At 44.3% G+C, this 22,027-nt stretch overlaps 1 protein-coding gene across 1 annotated transcript in view; it reads right to left on the bottom strand.

Moving 5' to 3' along the window:
* The window catches only part of LOC144112066 (nitric oxide-associated protein 1), a 36,207-nt gene that overhangs the window by 10,860 nt on the left and 3,320 nt on the right, over positions 1 to 22,027 (bottom strand). Inside the window, exons 2-4 of the mRNA XM_077645146.1 lie at positions 19,397 to 19,693; positions 9,899 to 10,038; positions 7,573 to 7,710 (exon numbers count right to left, since the gene is read on the bottom strand). Of these exons, the coding sequence (XP_077501272.1) occupies positions 7,573 to 7,710; positions 9,899 to 10,038; positions 19,397 to 19,693 (575 nt within the window). The remainder of the gene's footprint in view (positions 1 to 7,572; positions 7,711 to 9,898; positions 10,039 to 19,396; positions 19,694 to 22,027) is intronic.

Raw genomic sequence — 22,027 nt, 5'->3', positions numbered from 1 at the left:
AGATCAATAAAAACCTACTACATCCAGTAAACCCTCAGCAATTCAGACTCCCAGGGCCTTGAAAAAACGTCGGAATTATCTGAACATTGAAAAATCTAATGACCCCAGAAAGCTGCCAAAAGACATCTGCATCATCATCATAAATTTATTTGCTGAAAAAAGAAATTGACAGGCAATCATACGACGTGACGCGACAAATTTGCATTGGCAGTATTACATTTCACTTTTACAATGACTGCCTCTCACTGCAGCTTCAAATTTGACTTTGCCATCACTTTTTCGTTCCAGTGCTGCATGGGAGGAGGTGGGTGAGTGCGCAAGCATGCACAGAGGGAGAGAGAAAGAGGGGAGGAAGACAGAAAGAGAACTATACTACTAATGCAGTAAAAACGGGCAATGATCGAACGCTTGAGAGATGAAAACTGCGAGGCAACACAATTTTTCACAGTTCCGTAATGCACAGTGTTAGAAGTGTTGAAGCAGAACTCTTTCACAATGGTGTATAATGGCTTCCACAGCCTCCTCCGTTGTGTGAAGCGGTAGCAGCGGAGCCTCCTCGCAAGCAGCGGAGTCACACATGCAGAGGCTTCATCACACGTGCACCATCACGTGACGACAGCAAAGTTTCAGTGCTCTGAAGAGAGGAAAAAGCTGAGCTCAACTGACTGGCCGATGCGCAGCCGATAAACCGCCAACACCGCGAGTTGGTAGCGAAGCTCATAAAACGAAACTATACAGCCAGTCTATTTTTGACCAAGCAACGGAAACCTTCCAATTATCATTACAACTGCCCTCGTGTGCACGTCAGCGATAAGCGGGAGACATGCAGGGCCACATCATGAGAGATAATTCTGCCTGCCATGTTGATCATATCTCGACAAGGTTCCTTCTGTGCAGCCCATCCAAATTAACTCTTTTCTTACTGCAAGAAAATGCAATTTCAGGATAGTATGCATAAAAAATTTATTCACCCTTAAATTTAAGAATCTTGCTTTATTGCAGCATATTATAGAGTAGCTAATATAGTTCTTGTTTTAATGAAATAAAGATAAAAACAGGATATGTATTGCTCACAAAGAAAAAAATTTTACTGGAAAATTTTGCGACTCACGAAAATTCACAAAAATATGAAACATATTCAGTCAGGAAGTAGGAGAATAAAAACGTTTTATGTGTTACTATGCCAGAAATGAGTGCTCAATGCTACAGAACTCTTTATGCCAATCAGTAAAAAAAAAGGAAAAAATCAATTGCTCATGCGAAGCACCTTGGACTACTCTGCAGTGCAGTGCCAAGGTTGGCCCAAGGCTGTCTTGGAGAAAACTTGATCCAGTACATTGCTGGTAGCACGAAATCGTTTAGAACATGTTCGGTACCTTCAGAGAGGTTCGGAAAGAGGTGAATCTCTTCGGCATTGGTGAAAATGAAAGTTAGACTGGCACCTGTCAACAGTCCAGGCTGGGCAGAGCAGGCATCTCTGTCCGAACTAAGGTCAGACGAATGGACGTCATGTGTTAGCACAAAACTGTCGCTTTCATCTACAAAGTTAAGTGTTGAAGCAGTGGAATCACGAGAACACCGCCGCTGCTTAGCAGGGTCGGTGCGAGAAGAGGATGCCACCTTAGATGCCATGCCAGCCGTGACCGCTTCGTGTTGACAGCTCTCGTGGGCAGCTTTAAAGTACCTGGTTGTATGGCTGACGAAAAAACCGGGTCCGATATAGAAGTACAGTTCATTTGCAATATACTGGATAAGATTACTTGTCCAGAAGTGGCCCGGATCATGCACAATGAGAATGGGCCATTTCGCGCGACTGTTCAATCTGAATGATTTGAATAGGCATAGTAAGGAAAGAGTTAATCGTTGCGAGTCCAGCAGTCTCAGAATTAATGAGTGGCCGACGCCACAGACTTACACGAGTGTTGGCCAAAACCATGAGAGCAGCCAAAATTATCTGGATTTCCAAACTAATGGGGGTCGAATTAGCGAGGTTTTACTGATTGCAGCAGCAGCCAGAAACTGACAAGCCTGAAATGCCTAGTCCAGTTTCGGTAAAAAAGTGCCGCGAATTACCAAGGAAAGTGATGAAAAGGTGGCCCTAACAGAACATCACTGAAAAAGATGTCACCAGAACAAAAACCTGTGGCAGCAGCAACCAAATTTTTCGTTGTGTAATGTTTAAATGGCACATCATGCTTTTGAAAAGCACCTCGTCAAGCTGCCACATGCCATGAAACAATGTTGCAACACATTTCTGCTCGCTGAATGTGAAAGAGCAGGCTGGCTTGGCCCAGCCAGACAACCAAGAAAAAACACTATCTTATTGCTAGGTTACTCAATCTATACATCATAACCCCCTGCAAGCATCACTATTTCTGAACCCAATTTCATGCATTATATGCTGATACCACCAACAATAGATTTTAAATGTCAATCAAGCTCGGATGTGCGTACTTTAAAATCCAAACAAAATATGCTTAATCCTTGTCTTCAATGCTTTCATTGTATACACAGAAAACCTTCAGTAAGCATATTGTAGCTTTAAAGTTCGGTGCCTATAATCTTGTAAGTTACGGCAGTCAATACAGTCGACGACCGATTTTTCAGACTCTCTAGGACCACGAAAACAACCGAAAAATCACGCAGTCCAGAAAATCAAATTTCATCAAGAAAATCACGAACTTGTTACCAGTATGCCGGAGGAAGGAGTCAGTTGTATTGCACACATTCTAAAGGTCCTCATGACTAAATTTCGCCGCGCGACATGTGCACAGACAACGTGCAGTGACTGCTTTCACGAGCTCGGCCTGGCTGTGCTGCCCTCGGCATATCGCCGAAGAATGCACGGGTTGGGACAAAGTCTAAACGGGAAAGTGAACATGCCGCTGCTGGAACTGCGCTGCGCCCATAGTACAATGGGCCCGGAACGGAAACGCGAAAATGGCGAAACAATAAGAACCGAGAGTCAGCCGAAGCAAGTGCTCTGCCGGCATTCGCCTTCGTCATCAGGCCTAGCGACTAGAGCCAAAATCGGCACTGCATCCGGTGATATGGACTCTGCGGTGGCTTGCGTACAATGAGTGGCGTCTTGCCTGTCATCGAAACGCCAGCTGTTTACGATTTTACGATAGAAAAGTCAGGGTTGCTGTGCATTTTGCCGCGGGTATGCTGACCTCGTTTTGAAGTGCACCACCATTTCCTCCCGCGCTCACCGTCTCCGTAAAGCCGTACGCCTCCCACGCGCTTCACTGCTACCTCTTTGCATATTTGGGACGAAATACTCGGCGCAGATGAGTTCCGCGAACCATGACTACTGTTCAAGTTGGTGCGGTGGAAGACAAGAACAGTACGAATTCGAAACCACGCGGGCGCAATGTGCCGATCCGCGCAGAATTCCAGCATTGCAAGTTAAGAGGCTCCCTTTAAGCTTGAATTTCGTTTTGTTTGATCAAGTTTTCAATCTCTCCTGCAGTTTGAATTAACGAGGTTCCACTGTACACATTATACAGTGGCTTGGGTATTGGCGGCGAGTGCGAACGAGGTCAGAAAAATCGAGCAGTCAGTTGAGGTGCGTACGAAATTTCAGGAACTCTCATATATTGGCTCTATGGGCCATGTACGAAAAATCAGGTGTCCGAATTTTCATTCATCAACTGTACAGGTGCTTCCATGAAAACAGCGAGAAACTGACATGAAGCTCGTAGTTCAACACATTTGTTGGCTAGAAGTATAACCTTTGTCAAAAATATACGGCACATTGCGCCTGTGTGCGGAGCAGATGCTAAGCCAAGAGGAGATGGCACTTGCCGTCTAAGCGTACTTCCTCTGAGGGTATACAGGATGAGGGTGATAGACTCCCTTACTCTCGTGTGCTTTAGGAAAGCCTAAGTCATGTAGGCTACAGAACAGCAGGTGCGGAGTTTGAGTTGCTGTTCCGGCTGCCTGTGGATAAGCTACGACTACTTTCTCTTCATTGCAACCTATGTTTAAAGAAACAAAAGAGGTCAAGAGATGTTCCCACATGCTCCTAACTGTGAAAAGAAGATCGCAAGTGTGATTTGTGCTTTGAAACAACGCATGCAGTGCGCCTTCCACTTGGTTACTTCTCACGCCACTTTTCTGTGCTTTGTGTTTGCTCCAAATCAACAGCTTTGCTGGAACACATTTTTCTATTCGTTTAGCTTCACCGCAGTGCTCCTTAAAGGGAATTGCATCAGGCACACTCTATCATTTGGTGAGCAGTTACTGTTTCTGTTTGCAACACCACTTTCTTTTCAACACTGTAGCAATGTTTGGCACATAAAAATGCTGTAGGGTGAGCTAACCAGCACTGACATCACCATAAAGTTGAGAGAAAAGTTTACTCTTTGAACAGGTGCATGTCTCTGTCACTGTAGACTCCAGGCAGTGACCGAAGTCGAGAGTGCGTCTACTGCATCAGTATTGGCACTTTTCGCTCAAAAGAGGTGTCGCTGCACCATCTGCCTCCTAAGGCATCTTGTGCCTGTGAAGCTGAAAAAAGAAATACTAGTGAATGTTGGGTTGTGTTGTGTTGGGTTTTATGGCACATAGGCAGCTAAGGCCATCATGCGCCAAGCTCAAACTAGTGAATGTTCACCAAATGGTACAGTGTGCATGACACAATCACCACTGCTGCTCTGTGCTGGTGCTGCTTGGCATTTGTGCTGCTGTGAAGCCAAATAAACAACAAAAGGTAGCTTTGTGAAACTTTTCAGTGGGAGCAAACATAAGTCATAAAAAAGCAGCACAGACAGGAATCAAGTGCATGGTGCACTGCAAGCATCATCGCAAAGCACTAATTGGACTTTTGGTCTTTCCTTTACATGGATGTAACATGTGAGAACACTTGACTGCTTCTGTTTCATTAAACGAAGGCCGTGGTGAAGATACCACCATGGCTTATCCAGGATGGCTGGAGGAGCTTGTGCATTTGCATAGTGCACGGCTCTTCTGAAAGTGCTCAATGAGAGTGATGCTGCAGCTTTCATCAAAGCAAGTGGCCTAGCACAGAGGTACTGGGAATGAAGAGATAGCACAAGTGCTGCACTTGCTTTCAAACAGCAAGCACAACTGAGCTTTTTCCATCACCCAAAAGGAGGGAAAGCTATTACCCTCACCCTATATACCCTCAGAGCAAGTGTGCTTGCCCGACAGGAGTGCCAATGATCGGCACCACATCCACTCCACATACAGGTGCAGTGGGCTGTATGCTTTTGACAAAGGCTGCGCGGTGCATGTTATACCCGAAGTTCAACTACACCAACAGCCAGCAATGTCTTGACAACATAAGAAAAAAGTTTCCATGCATCAGTGAGCTGGCAACGCCTACAATAAGTGGCACACCAGTAACACCACAGCATCAAATTAATAAAATGAAATGCACTACTCATGAAATGTGTGCCACAGCAGCTTAGTGGATGACGTCATCCGCCAAACCTTTGCGAAAGTCATTCCATTGTTCCATCATTCTGACCAACGGGTGAACGGTAGACTTAGCCGACGCATCGTGCCGTCTGCTTGTTGCGCGCGTGCTTTCAGTCATGCCTTTTGTTTTTGGACATGCATACAAACCCACAAAAACAAGGTTTTTAATTTCTTGTCTCAGTTCATGTATGCTTCAGTGTGTTCTGTGTGCTGTGCCATCTCGTACAGCCTTCCCCTCCTTCGAATACTCAACCGCTCCACACACACACATACTGCTTCTCACTCCTCCTCCTAGTCTACACCGCTGCTGTCTTGGCTTTTCTTGGCTCAGTTAGAAGCCACAAACTTAGCAACAGAAAAAAGACAAGCACACAGAAGAAACACACTAACACACAGAAAAGTGCACATAAGCACAGGTTTGCTTTCCAAGAAAATGCCAGACAGCTCCCAGGTCTGCACTCCACCATGCGTTTCGAACAAAAGAGACTCCTGCCCCTCCGGTCATAAAACTGTGGGGAGGGGGAGGCCTCACATATACAAACATACAGGCATGAAAAAGATGCAAGCTAACAAGGGATGGCACTGATGAAAACAAGCCCTATATGAAAGGGTGTGCTCGCTAACATGTTGTGGTGGTCGAGCTGATCGGGTTACTCGATCGTTCAGTGTACGAAGAAAATGCCTCACCGCTGTTTCATTGTTGGATGTGCACAGAGCGACTGGAGTCTAACTATGATTCGGTACAAACTGCCGAAAGGTTGCGCCTTGAGCCATATTTGCAAGTAAAAAGCACCTGGGGCTAGGGAGGACAAAAAAAAACAAAAGTGCAATGAAACACCACAAGGAACCCCTGACATACCCCCCCCCCACACACACACACACACAAGAATTATACTGGGTAGCAAAAAGCAAGAAAAGAATCCTTTTCAAAGTGGGGCCATGACTGAGACATGTGACATACTTCACCAGACTCCATGCCTGCAGCTAAAATCAGAGGAGGAGGGCGAATTGCGCTTGCAGAGGAGCTAGTCGACGAGGCGGGAGAGAAAGATCTCGGAGAGGGAACAGAAAGGGAGGAGCATGGTGAAGTAGCTTGATTTCAATGCCTGTAACTCCACTATTAATAAGTATTTTCAAGAAATGTTCATGGCCGTGCGTTCCGGAGACTATGTCATGCAACGAAAGAGGTAGAAAACATTTTAGATCAGAGGGTGGTCAATGGCCCGTTAAGAATTGTATGTCCTTAAATTATTTGTTGGAAACAGATGTATGCAACGTGCACAATCAAGCCAGGTGTTACACATTTGCAGGAAAGCTATGACACCCAAGCATAGTAGATGATGCCATTTTAAGCTATCTAGCATACAGCCAAACCTTGTTACAGCAAACAGGTAAAAACTTGCAAAACGCTTAAACACAGCTGAATTTCAAGAGTAGCACAATTTAGTGAGTGAAGAGAATAAAAATCAAGTGATCCTTACTAGAGAGCAGGAGAGACTTTCCCCCAAAGTTTTAGTGCTGTTTCAAAGGTGCTCGTGGCAATTTGGGTGGCCACAAAAAACAACATCAAATGCCATTTGGTTGGCTTCCCTGCACAGTACGCAACAGCAACAGGTCAAACGCCAGCTAGGGTGGCATCCCCGGATTAGAGCAGTGTCGCGTGGAAAATGGCGCACGAGAACAAAAGCTACTGGCATTTTCACCACCTGCATGTCTGCTGACACGACAACCGCACCACAGGACCGTTACAGCAAGGCTACAACCGTCCGTTCCACTAAATCTTCTATGGTGGTGCTGGCACAAGCAAGATAAAAAGCACAAATCATGGTGTGAATGTACTTGCCGCACCAACACAATCTATCTGTGCATCGCACCAAAGCTCGATGCCTGCCATCGGAGTAAGCCACACTTGGCGCTGGGGAATTCAACACATTAGTTTTATGACCAACTGTGCTTGGTATAATAAAAATTATACATTTTTGTCCAAAATATTTTGGAAGAGTTAACATAGCCAGTAAATCGTAATATCAGTGTACCATACACCGAGCTTCGACATCACAACAGCATGTACTGTTCGTTAGTTTTCTTCGTGACAGGGGTAATGAGTGCTGCAAAATATTCACTAACCGGCACATCGAGCAGGTCAAGCCGTGCCAGGCCTGTGAGGAGGAGACTTTGGTTGCACCGCAGCGAGATGGTGCGTGGAGTGATCATTTTACGAGGCAGCAGCAGGAGCAGCTCCTCCAACGTCAGCAGGTCCAAGATCTGCACATCACAAGCTCCTCAGCTTGTCTTTCACAAAATCATGACAACAAATACACTGCTAACCTCCGGGCCCAAAAAAGACATGTTCTTTCACTCCAGGTAGTCATCCTACCCGCATGCGGCAATCCAGCAGCTGGAAAGTTTTAACTAGTCCCCCAAACGGTTCAGTGCAACTATAGCTCCACCTGGATGCCTACAAGGAGCCCTGAGAAGCTAGCCTGGGTATTTGCGCTCCCAAGAAAGCATCACGAATGAGAGGGCCCAATTAGTGTTCCCACTGTTTTCTGTGCATGCCAAACACTAAGGAAATCATGCCTGAACCTTTCCTTTTGCAGCATCGTACGTCCAAAAAGTTGTTTGTTGTGGCTCAACAGCTGACTAGCTGCTTTCATTTGTCCTCAATCCTTTCTTCTGAGACTCTTCTCATTCCCTTCCCCCCTCTTGTTTCAACCACCTGTCTGTATTCCATTCAGCTACTGCTCTGTACATGTGCTTTTTGCATTCTTTTTCAGGTTAACCTGGCTTCCTTCACAGCGCCCCTGCATGCACAAAAGTTCACCTCCTTACCACTTTCTCACCCCGGTCCTTCCTCCTCAGAGTGAAAGGCCGGTAAAACCCCTGCCAATGAAGACTAGACTTGCTTCCCTCCCTTCCCTCCCTCAACGTGTTCACCCATGCTCTAGCGGTGTCACAAAAACACTTCTTTAATAAAGCAACTGACGCAGTCTGCAACTTTCATGGACAATGACCTGTATGATCTCAACAGATTCCAACTGACAGATTCTAGGTGATCCCTGGAACACTTGTGAAAGCAGCAAAGCGTAGATGTTGAGAATGGCCGCCTCCGCCAGTGTGGCATGTGCCCTGAAATGCGACAAATCTCCCGACTCAGCTGCATTTACAGTTGATACTGTGAAGAAGACTGGAGAAGCCAGCTCAGGACAAAGATGCATGGGCCTCGGTTAGTTTCGTATTATGGACAGTTTTGCTCGACTCAGCGGCCATTTTGAAAAGGAAACTAACATTAACCGATGTTGTTTGGCTCATTTGCAGGGTTTCCACATCAGTTGGACAGGATTTGATACAGCCTGTGCTGCGAAGGGTTCGCCCGACTGTTTGGCAATATGCCGTGCCAAAACATCAGGCCTCATATGATTGTTTTCTAGGCAGAAAACTGTGTGAGCTAAAATTCTGATTTCTCCAGAAGTACTTTATATTGAATGGGTAGACGTTCTTTATATCCCAAGGTTTCTTTAAATATTTTTTATCGTTGGATACAAGCATATCTATGCAAATCTTGATCAAATTTTATCTAAAACGTTTATTTTCTAACAACATTTGATAATAACACATGAAACTTTAATGAAGCTTATATTATTAAAACATGTGTTTAAGTGGCTTCATGTATTATATCACATTTTAAACCACATAGTTCTTCGGCAAAAAAAAAGTTAATGAAGAACAACAAAATAGGGCTATTTTTCTCATGGTAGGGAAAGAGTAAAGGTCTCACAGAAGTAACACGCTTAGCATCAGGCGTGGCCACACACCATAGCATCAGGTTCAGAACCGAACGTCAACAGCAGAACATGAGGCTTTTAGCAATCAGCACACTTGATTGTCGCATAGTGAATTAGCATTTCCCATCAAGGCCATTATGATGATGCTATCTTAGCTCGTTTGTACAGGCACCCAAATCTTTAGCTAGCGTGAGCGACGGCCACTTTTCCTGCGCTCCTGCCCTTTGCGATGAAGCAACATTGCAGAAAGCTCAAAATTAAGCATGGGCTTAGTGAGCCTGTGCTTAGATTTGATATTTCCACAAGTCCGCTCCACCACAGGCTGCAGGAGCACGAAAAACGCGGCCGTCACACATACCAGCTAAAGATTTGGCCGGCTGTACATGCATGAATGATGCCCTATGCTGCCAAACCACTGATGGTGCAAGCTGATTTTCCATCTCTGCTGCCATACTAGCAGCATTTTTTCTAATCCTTAATTTTGTGTTGGCATCTGCAAAAGTCGGTGTGCATGGCTGGCAGATGAAATGCCTGTCATCACATCCCAAGACAGGGCAGGCATAGCAAAGGGCAGCAGAAAGTTAGGAGGGCGTATGAGATTAAGAAGGAAAAGACTGCATGGACAGGGTTTTAAGGAAGGCATAACCAGTTTGCCGATGCATACATACCTGGTCCTTGTAGACAGCTCCTGGAGTGTCATAGCAAAAATGTGTCCCTTTCAGTTTGGGTTCATCCAGTTTAAAAGGCCTGTCTCGAACTCCTAGGTCTGCCTCTAGGCCTCCCTTTTTAAATGTCATACCGATTCGCCCTGCAATAAAAACAAAACAAAGCATTTTTTATTCTGGACAAAAGCAATACAATCATAACTTTCATTTTGTCACACAGGTGATTCAACATGCACTCACTGAGTGCAACCATCTTAGATGCCAAGTTGCCAAGTGAAAGTCATCTAACTCCATCATTCAATGTCCTCTTTTAGCACACATAAAAATCACACAACAAAAAAGTTTCCTGAAAAGCTCTAGAGATGCATAACCAAAGCTCCAAAGCACCTTTGTATCAAAGTTGAAAATTCAATGAATATAAAGAATGCATGGAGTTTTCATATTGCACCGTATGTGGGGTTTAACGTACCAAAGCAACACATGGAGGTTATGAGGGGTGCCGTAGTGGAGAGCTCTGGATTAGTCTCGACCACTTAGGGTTCTTAACGCCACTGACTGAGCCTTTTGCCTCCATTAAAACTTGACCTTGGGCACAGCAGCTGAATGCCAAAGCAACCAACCATTTTTGGCAGATGCATGGATTTTTCAAAGGCAATTGGTATCAGTGGACTTAACAGTAATCAAAATGTAGTCCTTAGGACCCCAGAGACTTTCTTCATCGTTTATACTATGCTGGGATCCAAACATATTCACTAGCCCCGCCAAGATGCTCATGATGTTGCATAAATGACTACACTGCACCTTTTCCTTCTCTTGCCTCATGTGCATAAATCACAATCTGCACCTACTAATTACTGCTATATACTGCAGATAACCCACTGCATTTTCACAGCCCGCTTCCCCTACTGGTCTGCTTCCATTAGTGCTTGCCATTCGTGATACTGAAGGACTCACATTAACAGCTGCTGGGTGAGTATAGGGAAGAAACGACAAAGAAAGCAGGCGGGAACTAGCACCAAGTGCAGGAAACAGCAAAACATTTTTTGGAGAACACTTCGAGGACAAACTGAATTCTAATCACTCTGAGAGAAAGCATAGCTTTTTTTTTATAAGCTAGAAAAGAGAAGGAAATTAAATACAGGTGTTGCCACCATCGGCTGATTTCATAATACATAATACATAGTGTACACAATAATATGTACACTAAGCCACTAGTCCCTTCAAAATGGTGGCAACCTATCCTCTTCGATAAGGACATCACGAGTTTAAATCAACTAGCAGGAAGATTTTTTTATTCCAATTTTCTCAGCGATAAATGCACCTTCTCTAGTTGGGCAAATGTCAACATAGCCAGAAAAAGCCAGACTCAATTTTTACTCAGAACAATGATTGCATGGAGTTGTCTTCAGTGCCCCTTTAATAATAGCACATGGTCTCATGACTGGGAGGGATGAAAAAAATAAAAGAAGGGAAAAGTGGTGGCATCTCATGCTCGGGTCTAGCTGAGGTTCAAGGAACACTGAGGTTTCACAGGTCAAGACTACTTAATTTTCTGATGCAAAGGTTGCACCTCCAATAAACTGCCCCTTCATCACAAAATTTTGCAGACAAGCTGCACCCTTATGGATGTGTCACACTTCCTCGTGGAGTCAGCACAATGAAATTACAGTGGTAAATGCATACATGTACTGCTACTAAATATGTGCAAGTGGAAGCCAGCCTAAAATTTTTTAAAAGCAAACCAGAGAAGAAATTTTATGGAAGCTATGTTGGCTGCTGCCATATTGCCTGCTTCTGTGAACTACGGTGTTCCGCAGGGCAATGTCCTAGGTCCTCTACTTTTCCTAATTTATGTGAATGAGGTGACCACCTGCATTAATGAAAGATTTAGCATTCAATTATTTGCAGATGACTGCTTGCTCTTCCCGGCTGTTAATAGCAAAAATGATCAAGTTGTGCTTAATGAAAGCCTCATATTTCTAATTGGTGTCACCTCAGGGATATGAAACGTTACCTTGATAAAACTGTTTTCACGCATATCACAAACAAAAAGTCTCCTTTTCCTTATTAATATACTATCAAGGTAAGACCCCGATATCTCAAACTGACTTTCAAATATTTGGGCTTGACTTTCAATTGACTTTCAAATATTGACTTTCAAATTACAAACCACTTGAAGTGGTTCATCCATATTGACAATATCTGCGCATGCCACAAGCTCAATCAAGTCAGACACAGGCTCAAATACTGCCCTTTTGAGATAAAGCTTCTGGCCTATAACTTATTAATCAGCTCTCAGTTACGATATGATGTGGCCTCTCAGACCCACCCGCGGCTTTCAAGCGTGTATGACAAGTGACCCGGCCATAGTTATCTCAGTTACAATACGACTGAGAATTTTGGGGATTCTTTCACTAAAAAAAAAAGATGTTCATAAGCTTGAACAGATATAAAGATCACCAGTTTGTTTCATATCCAATCGCTACCATTGCCATGATTCCCCATCTGATTTAATGAGAATTAACACCAAGTCCTTAGAGTCCCTGAGAAAGCTAGCCCAAATAAAACTTCTTTTTAAACTTTATTATTGCCAGTCCTGCCTTAACCCTTCAACATACTAGCAGGCTTCAACATCTAGAGTTGCAAGGCATTACCATGCTCACAAATTATCTTCGTTATTCACCGGAAAAAGAACTTTAAATATCCTTTCTTTCGTAGGACAACAGCTGGATGGAATAATTCATGTGAAAATGTTCTTCCTGCAATTGAACAAGTTTTTGACTGATAACTTTTGTTACTCATTTGTCACAATCTGTTTCTGTTTTTCCTCCTCTGTGTCTTTTTAATCCCTTGTACAGAACTCTACATTTGGCATCGTGTAATGATGGTCCACTGTATGGTATCCCACTCCTGCTTGGGCGTTTATGGCCTGCAGTGTTGTACAAACAAAAAACAAAAAACAAACAAACAAACAAACTAACAAACAAAACATTAAATCGGAAGCTGATTCACTACACACTTGCAAAAAATAAACAACTGAGGGTGAGTCAGTTCCACACACTCAAATTTGTTTTATTTTTTGCAGCAATGGACCTGGCCAATTCAACTTGAAGTCTATCACAGGCAACTCAAGGTCAATTGTTCAAAATTGGTCGTGAAGGCAGGTCTTGCATGCAGTCTAGAACCAAATGGGAATCCCCTAAAAAGAGGCGAGTGGACAAACACTAATAAGAAAAACAACATCGAGGCAGACGAAGACTACAAGCATTGCTCGCAAGGCAGACTACGGGCTTGGCCCAGACAAACAAATCAGCCATCGCTCACATTTCCAATGACCACCAACCCCACCTTACAGATCACATATTAGTGGTATATAACCTTTAACACACCCTTCTTGAACTAATATGTTTTAGTTGCATACATTTTGTTGAAAAGTAAAACGCTTTTATAAAAAATATATTTATGTTCGTGCTCTCTTACAGCAGTGGGCAGGCAGTGGCTATTATGATGCGTCATCTGCTGGGCTTGGCCGGTCAGTTTAAGTCTCGTCATCTCATGACGCCATTGCGTGTTGTTACTCGCCTTTTATCAGCATCAACTTCGAGTGTCTGATTGCTTTTTATAGCCATGTTACATTCTCGTCAGGTATGTTAGTGTGCTTATTTTTTGCCATACCAGCCACAGTTCTAGCCGTAAATTTTGAAACTGCTGCCCTCGGAAAAACGGCATGGTTTGAAAAGAAGAGCACGTAGCACATGAATGACTGATGCTCTGTTGAAAAGTGTCAAACTGCGAAATGGTCCACTGACATCGCACTACAACGGCATGGTATTACTGTCACTTTGGTATGCCATTCTCACTGGGTGCCCATAGCAGCCAGAAAGGTGTCTTTAATGCCTGTGTAGGAGGTGTTAGATGTCATTTTCAGATGATCACTTGGTAGTTTGTACAAAACAGCATGTTCCATTGCAAATTCAGTAAATTCCCTTACACCTGCAATACGACTGAATGAATATGCATTGTGTTAACTGTACTAAGTGAAATAAGTGTTTACTGTGAAGCAATGCGTTGGTCAACGCGCACATGGCAGCACTTTAGTGTCTACATTATGATGCACAGGTCTCGTGTGCTAGGGAATTTTGGTCTCTAAGTGCACATATGCTTCATATCTCTCTAAATGTTGTAGAATGCTTTGGAAAAATCTACAGCCCTCTGTCGACAGAGGTATTCCGCATCCCCCAAACACATGCGCAAGCCAAACTGGTTCTTCAAGCCCCGAAGCATTACTGTGCACATGGTGACCACGCTCCCCCATTTGACGAGTAGCGAGGCTCATCTGCATGCTATTCTTGGGTCATTCAGGCCCTCTCAACATCCAGCCGAGAGGGACAGTGTCACTTGAACCCTGCCACCGATAGGATGCACCTGCTATGCTCTCCGTGTAAACGCTGTTTGAAGCAGTGTTTTCATGTAACGAGGCAGGCACATAAACCTGCACCTTAATCTGTTTGCTTTAAGCCTACTGTGTCGACCACAGCCCTATCTCTCGCAAATGCAAAGTGAACGCTGCCTTGAACATTAATGCTACTTACATGTTAGCAAGCTATGAAAACTGTGACCGAAAAGTTTGTACACGGTAAGTTTTTCAGATAGCTTGTTGTCATTATAGTGCCCTTTTATACTGCTGTATTATAGTAGATCAGAAAAGAAAGTGTTGTATGCTAGGTGTGGAGCTCTGCTCTTTTTGCAGACTCTCATTGCTCAGATGCTATTTATTTTTGTGCATCAGGCACAGACCAGTCTTGAATGAGGCCGGCTGTTTCATTAAAATCTTCCTGGGTAATCTCTTGGAGCAAATGCTTTCTTACATGTGTCCTATAATTAATCACTCACTATTCATATTTGCACATTCTCCCGTACCCTCTCTTGCTTCCTCATTGTGTGAGCATTTCATTGCATGTTTCATCAGGTTTGCCTAGTTTTTGATTGCATTAATGAAAAAGTCTGTCCTCCATATGTTCTAAAAGGCAGCCCTAATTTCACTGGGAAAGTGTAATGCTATTGTCTTGTAGCGGGGATAGCAGTCCAGCAGTCAGGAAGACAGCGAAAAGAGCTTCCGAAAGAAACTTTACTGGGCTGACCGGTGCCCACAAAGAATTGAATGACTGACTCAGCACTGGCGATAGCAACAAGCGTGCTCTGTAGTAGTCAAACAGAACGCTGCCACCCTCGACCCTGCTAATTTAGAGCTGGCTAAGAACCTGCGAGATAAAGCAGCAAACGTAGCTACAACAATCTTGGACAATGCAGAAGCAGCTGCATGTGGCTGTGATCATTCAAGATAAAACTAGTCACATCTTATGTCGTAATCAAAGTGATAAAGCATGAGCAAACAAAAGTACAAAGCTTGACAGCATTACTCCTCTCAAAGAAGCATCAGTGCTATGCTTTACAACAAAAAGAAAGGTGTGCAAAAATAAATACTGAGAATGTAAACACAAAACATTTATTACAGTTCATAATAAGGCTTCAAGTGCACAATGTAGACAACTTCTGGGCATGAATAGAGCCGCTGTGCAGCCTCAACTCAATCGGGGACGAACTCATAGTCATGTGCTTCAATTTGGCGAAGAATCTTGTGTGCGCTGAAGAAGTAGTGTAAATGGTTTTCACTCAGTCCGCATTGGCGAATGGGCATCCACACCCACACACGCTCACCAGGATTGTATTCTGTGTGGCTTCGGTACTCTGTGTGGCTTCGGCGTACATTGTAACGTCGGGCATCGGTGCACTATTGGTCCTTGATCCATAGCTGGGTAAGTAGTCGGGCTTCTTCTGTGCACTGAAGTTAAGCAGTGGCGTCGATGTTGTCTTCACTGGTGACATTTGGGAGCATGGCGTAGAGCATGGTGGTTGCCTCCTGCCATGGACAAGCCTGAGCGATGTCATCTGAGTGGTCTCCTGCACGGCTGCATTGTACACAAAGACGACAGAGACGACAAAGGGAAAGATGGCATCCCAGGTCTTGTGTTCGGCATCTACATACATAGTGAGCATATCAGTGATAGTTTTGTTCAGACACTCCGTAAGTCCATTGCTCTGCAGATCTTGGTATGAAGTAGTTCACTGGTGGCTTGTGTGACTGTATACCCTGTTTCATACAAAGCAGTCAACACTGCGGAGGCTGTGGAAGTAGTGCGTCTTCAAAACGATACAACTCCGCTACGTATCGTTCGTCCCTCTCGAAGCCTCAGTGAGTGTTTCGATGAAAACAAAGAGTGGTATAAAACTAAGTGCAAGCACTGAAAATCACAGTCAGAGCTGTGGGGCGTTCAGTGCTCAGACCCTCTGGCTCTAATTTCCATTCAGTGTTAACTACTTTTTAGGTGCGGATGAAGTCAAAGCAATTCGGCCAACCAGCTGCGTTTCATACCACTACATGTCATTCTTACTTCTCGAAGCCTCAATGAGTCGCAGGGCGAAAATGTGGCATGAAGCAAAACGAAGTCCAGGAGGTTGCCAATCACAACACTTCAGATTTAAAAATATGCCTTTGTTCACTTTGGTTGTATGGTGAACTACTTTCTGGTCATGGGCTTAGCATGCTTGAACAGGCGCACTAGCTTCAGCAGAGTTGCCTGCTATGTATGAAACAGAGTATAGTTCAAAATAAAGTGAGTAAGCTCGGCCATAAATGCCGTTCCGCTATCCAAAATGACAAATTTTGGGGGGGGGGCTGGCACAAAAGGATCTGCACAAAAAAAATTTTGCAACTTCTCCCATAGTACAACTCAGCAGGAATTTTGCTTCGGCATAGCTGGTCAAGTAGTTGTTCGTCACGATGATCCACTTGTTGCCCGATGTTGATGTTATCAAGGGGCCGAGGAGATCCATTCCAATCTGCTGAAAGGGCTTGCTTGGTGGTGGTATGGGTTTCAACAGTTCAGCTGGCCTGATCAGAGGCGTCTTTCATTGTTGAAACGGAAGGCATGTTTTGACGTAGCATTCAACGACAGCAGGCAGCCACGGCATGTAGTATTTACCTTGAATACAGCGTAGGGTGTGGGTAAACCCGAGGTGCCCAGCTGTTGGTTCGTCATGTGAAACCTGGAGAATTCATTCTCGTAAGCTGTTAGGAACTACGAAGAGGCAAGTGGTCTTTTTGGAGGCGAAGTTCTTCCCGAGGATGCCATTTAGCAGACAGAAAGAGGACAAACCACACTTGAATGCCGCCAAAGGTGAAGGCACCTGCCTTGCCTTCCAGATACTGGGCGAGATTCTGTAGGTCAGGGTCCGAGTGGTAGTGTTGCGTGAAGTCACTGGTGCTTATTGCTCCCAAAAAAGGCATCCTCATCGTTCTCTTCTGACAGCTTGTGACAGGGGCTCGAGACAAGCAGCCCACATTGGTGCGACTCCTAGAGGTGCAGGCTCCACCCAGCAATGTGGCTGGAGGCCTTCTTTAAATGCTGGAGGGGTCCTGTGCTGGCAAGCCAGCACAGTGTGCGGAGATTGCAGACCACCTTAAATAACCGTCCCTACAGATAGGGGCGGAATTTGTACGTGGCCCCGATGATGGCAAGGCCCTCCTCGGTCGTCAAAAAAATGCCTCGAAGCAGTCTTACTACTTTACATCACAGGTCTTAGCACTAGTAAAAAGTATTGCACATAAAAACTAAAAAAGGAAGAGAAACAAGTGGAACATTCTTCAAGCCATGAATAATAAGGGCATGTTTTGTTTGCAGTGTGACCCAAGACGCTATGAAAAGTGCACATTAAATATTCCTGCCAGAGTCTCATAACCTCATATTTCTCGAGCCAGGCTAGCTTTCTTAAAACAGCGAGCTTCTGAAAATCAGCCGAAAGCACTGCGTAAAATGTCTTAAAATTTGTTCGCTTTCATTCCCTCAGCAATTGATGCATCTTGTTTGCCACCTGTATTTTAATTTCAACTCTGATTGGAATACTCTGGGCTGCTAAGAGTCTTTATCAAGCTATGTTTTCTTGGCTATTGGTCCTGCTTCCGCAACCAACCATGCTTGATAACGCTTGTATGAACCCTTGACAGCCCTAATCAACTCTGGCTTCAGTGGAACTGGGGATGCACTCTGAAAATAGTAAACCTCATAAATCTGCCGTATTAAGTGCTACTGCGCAGGGCCTAGTGTCAGTCAGCAAAAATTCAAGTGACATCGGAACAAGCCACAATTGGTGCCCCATAGTCGCATACAACTTTGGCAACTTTTAGGGGCATCTGCCACTTCGTTTTTGAGTTATTAGACTATAGTACACCAGGGGACCACGTGTGTGATGAGAAAAGGTCACGTGAGGCGTGCACCACGGAGTGACGAATAGTGATAGACGCTGTTTCATGCGCGCCAAGGTAGCACACTTTTTGAAAAGGGTGTGCAGTGGTCGAATCTGGTGAGCCCTGGCACCAAGAGTAATTACGTTATCAAAATTATATAAAGTGATAGGGCTGTTACAACGGCTGGCTACAAATGCCTACCTGTAACCAAGTGCCTAAGTGGAATAATTAAAAAGTTAACTATTAAAATTAGGTGACCCGTTTAGTTAACATTATTCAGCTGCCTTCTGATGTATGCCGAGAATAGTATTGCATTGCCACAGAGGCAAAGTCTATCTCAGATGCCTAATTTTAAAAAGTATTTTTCGCTGTCTCTGAAACAGCCCAGCTGCTACACACTCATACAACTCAAGAATGAAGTGGCCATTTCTGCTCAAAGGAAGCCCTCCAGAGAATGGTGTTGACTGGTTGTTGTGACATCGCTGTTAATTCCATTAACCCATGGTTAATCCGTGGTTAATCCCCCGTGGCGTCACACCAGTGGGTGCAAGGGGATTAAGCATGATGTCACGACAGCCGGTCGACGTCACTGGCTACAGGGCCTGCTTTGAGAGGAATTCGCCACTGGAGCAGCTTAGCGCAAGTGGAGCAGCACTTCCATCACTGCAGCAGTGACAGCCACAGTAAAAATGGAGGAAACACTTAAGCTCCACCTTAAGGGTATGACACAACAGCGTTAATGGGTTAATGCCCATATATGCAGAATCGGTCATTCATGCCTTGGCCTTCTTTGAACCCTGGGAGTACTCATACCACTTCTAGCGCAGTGGTGCAGTGGAGAAGCGATGCGCCACAGCCCTGAGATGGCTGCCACCTGTGGGGCTTCTGCGACCCAGGCTGTCCTTCCTGAGCAACCTTTCGCGACCAATCAATAATTTAACTGCCACCTGCCAGGGTGGTCAGTTCGCCCACAGTGCGCTAAGCGGGTTGCGATGATTCCACAAGGTAACGTCACCTAGATGGACCAGCTAGGTTGCTTCTCTGGAGATATTTCGCGCACAATGCTGATGACGCAGCCGGATTTATCTGCAGAACGGAAGCCTCAATGCTACTGTGTTAAAAGCCCACCAACAACCACTAAGAATAGGCAACACGAGAACAGGCTTATCATCAGCTCCAACCAAAAGAAGGCTTACCGATGAGGGTGGCATACTCGGGCCGTAGGGTTGAGCTGTACAATTTCCTTCGGTGATGCACCTCATTGTGAAGAGCCCAGTTGTCACGTGCCAGGCGCCGTGAACGCAGATGCAACTCCCAACCGCGGGGTCGCAGCACAGGAAACTTCAGCAGGTTCAGGGTTGTGCCAGGCCAGACGCTTGTTGTGGCTCGATGGACAAGGTCAGTGGCTTGCTCCTGGCACAGGTCAGATTGCAGCAGTGTGTTGAAAAGGGTTGACTTCCCCACATTGGTGCAGCCCACCAAATAGATGTCACCTGTCCAATAAAGACAACGTCCATGCTGTATCAGGCACATCACTAACAATGATGCCATCCAGAGCATTAAAAGTCAGCTACATCAAGCCGGTCCACTTCACTGAACATGTATCCAAGTGGGATTTACCATGACAGAGTGGTGGTCCAGCCATTACGAGTTCTGGAGCAATTTTTGGAGCAGAAAAATTTCATTTTGGAGCACCTTTGTATGAGAACGATCATTCTGGAGCAACCCAAGAGCAGCACGAACGGAATAAAGGAGTCACCCAGAATAGTTTGTTACTAACGAGATCTAGTTCAGCCATTAGTAGCTAGGAAGAAAAAAAAACAGAAGAGAGGTGCTCAAAAATAACAGTGGCATTTTATTAATGCTGGCACTGTCTTGCATGCAAGTTCAGCCTAGCATGCTTGACTAAATGTCCAAAAAACACATTCACTTGAACCATTCTTTTTTTTTCATGTTGGGATTATCTCAACGCTTCTTGGAATTTTTTACAAATTCATCAAGCTCGCAGTGAATCAGCAAGGCTGAAATTCCCTTGTTCCAACAAATCTTGACCTCATTGGAGCTGCTCCAAGCTTCCTTCTTTAACCCAGATGCGACTTCTTAAGAGGGTATGGTAGGGTAACCCCCCCCCCCCCCCCCCAAAAATCTAATTTGGAATTTTGGCACAGAAAAATCAACTGCACTATGTGGAACAGACCTGCGGAAATGCGGCCTCGAGAACCCGCTCAAAGCTGTTTAAATGTCACGCTGAAGTGTGCCACGCACCCTAGCATTTAGAAATGGCGGGTGGAGTTCGAGGCTTATTTCTGCCACTTTGAGGAAGTTGTCGCTGATCGTAAAAAATTTCGAAAAAGACAGTCTCAAACAAGGCTATTTTCAAGAATTTTTTTTCTCCACAAATAAAAGGCACATCTCCTTCAAATTTGCACAACCGATAAACATCGAGGTGCTAAAAGAGCGCACCGACTTTCATTGTTATGTAATACAGGAAAGTGCAAGAAGTATTGCCCTAAATCTGGAATTTTTTAATATGATAGTGCTTTTCAGATATCAAAGGAAAAAAAGAACATCCACAATTTTTCTTAAAACGCCTGAAACAAGTCTCTAGAAGAAAGTGAAAAAGAATACAAAAGAGCATTTTGCATTGTAGCGTCTTGTAGCGTCTAAATGAGGCGGCGGAAGCAGCAAACGCCCTCCGCTGCTCTAAATTTTTCCCAAATCCCAAGCCAGAATTTTTCCATCAAGAGAGAGCATACTTAATTACTTTTTGTGAACAAACACCGGTCAATGACGTAAGCAGGATTCGGTAGCGCCACTATCCCCAATTGCGGGTAAAAACTGGGAGTGCGGCCCATAGGAATGCATGTAAACAAATCCTCTAAATATAATTTTCTGACCGCACAGTGCACCTATAAGGTTGTGTTTCATTAAAAAAAGCAAACTACATCGTAGAAAGGAACGCATAAGTACAAAACATCATTTCAACGTCAATGTTTTTTTTTAAAAACATCACAATATACGCTTTCCAAAGACGTTTTACAAATACTCATTCTGTACTATAGGCTCTTATCGTCTTTTATTAAAGGACGACCTCATTTATTCATTTAGGAATCTCTGTGATAGAAAAAAGCTTAAAGAAAATTGTACATAAGTTGAGGGAATGCCTACTCCAGCATAGCTATAACCAATTCAGCATATACCAACATAACCAACCAAAATAAATGAACAGTGGCTAAAAAGGAAATTGAAATGTATTTTTATATCAAATGCAAATTAGAAAAGAAAATTAGCCATGGTATGCCTAAACTGGAACAAAGCGAGGGCCTGGGGACACACACCGCTTCATAGATGCACTGTGCAGTAAGAAAATTACACATAAAACTTTTATTTACATGCATTCCTATGGGCCGCACTACCAGCTGTTACCTGCACTAGGCAATAGTGGTGCTACCGAATCCTGCTTACGCCACAGATCAGTTTGTCCACAAAAAGTAATTAACTATGCTCTCACTTTGTGGAAAAGGCCTCAGTCTTGGGATTTGGGGGAAAATATAGAGCAGCGGAGGGAGTGTTTGCTGCTCCCACCCCCTCGTTTAGGCGCTCCTGCTGATGCTCAAGAAGCTACAAGTTTGAGTTTCAATAACATTGTTGTAAACAAAATAATGCAACATGCTCTTTCATATTCTTTTTCGCCTTCTAGAGACTTGTTGCAGGAGTTGAGAAAAATTGGGGATGGGTTTTTTTTTTCTTTCGATTTTTAAAGCGAGTCATATAGTAAAAAATACCATATTTAGGGCAATACTTCTTGCATTTGCCTGTATTATATA

This window comes from Amblyomma americanum, chromosome 1 (genome assembly GCF_052857255.1).
Source record: "Amblyomma americanum isolate KBUSLIRL-KWMA chromosome 1, ASM5285725v1, whole genome shotgun sequence".
NCBI classification, from domain to species: Eukaryota; Metazoa; Arthropoda; class Arachnida; order Ixodida; family Ixodidae; genus Amblyomma; species Amblyomma americanum.
The sequence above is the reverse complement of the archived record's forward strand: the minus strand, read 5'-3'. Positions and strand labels throughout refer to the sequence as shown.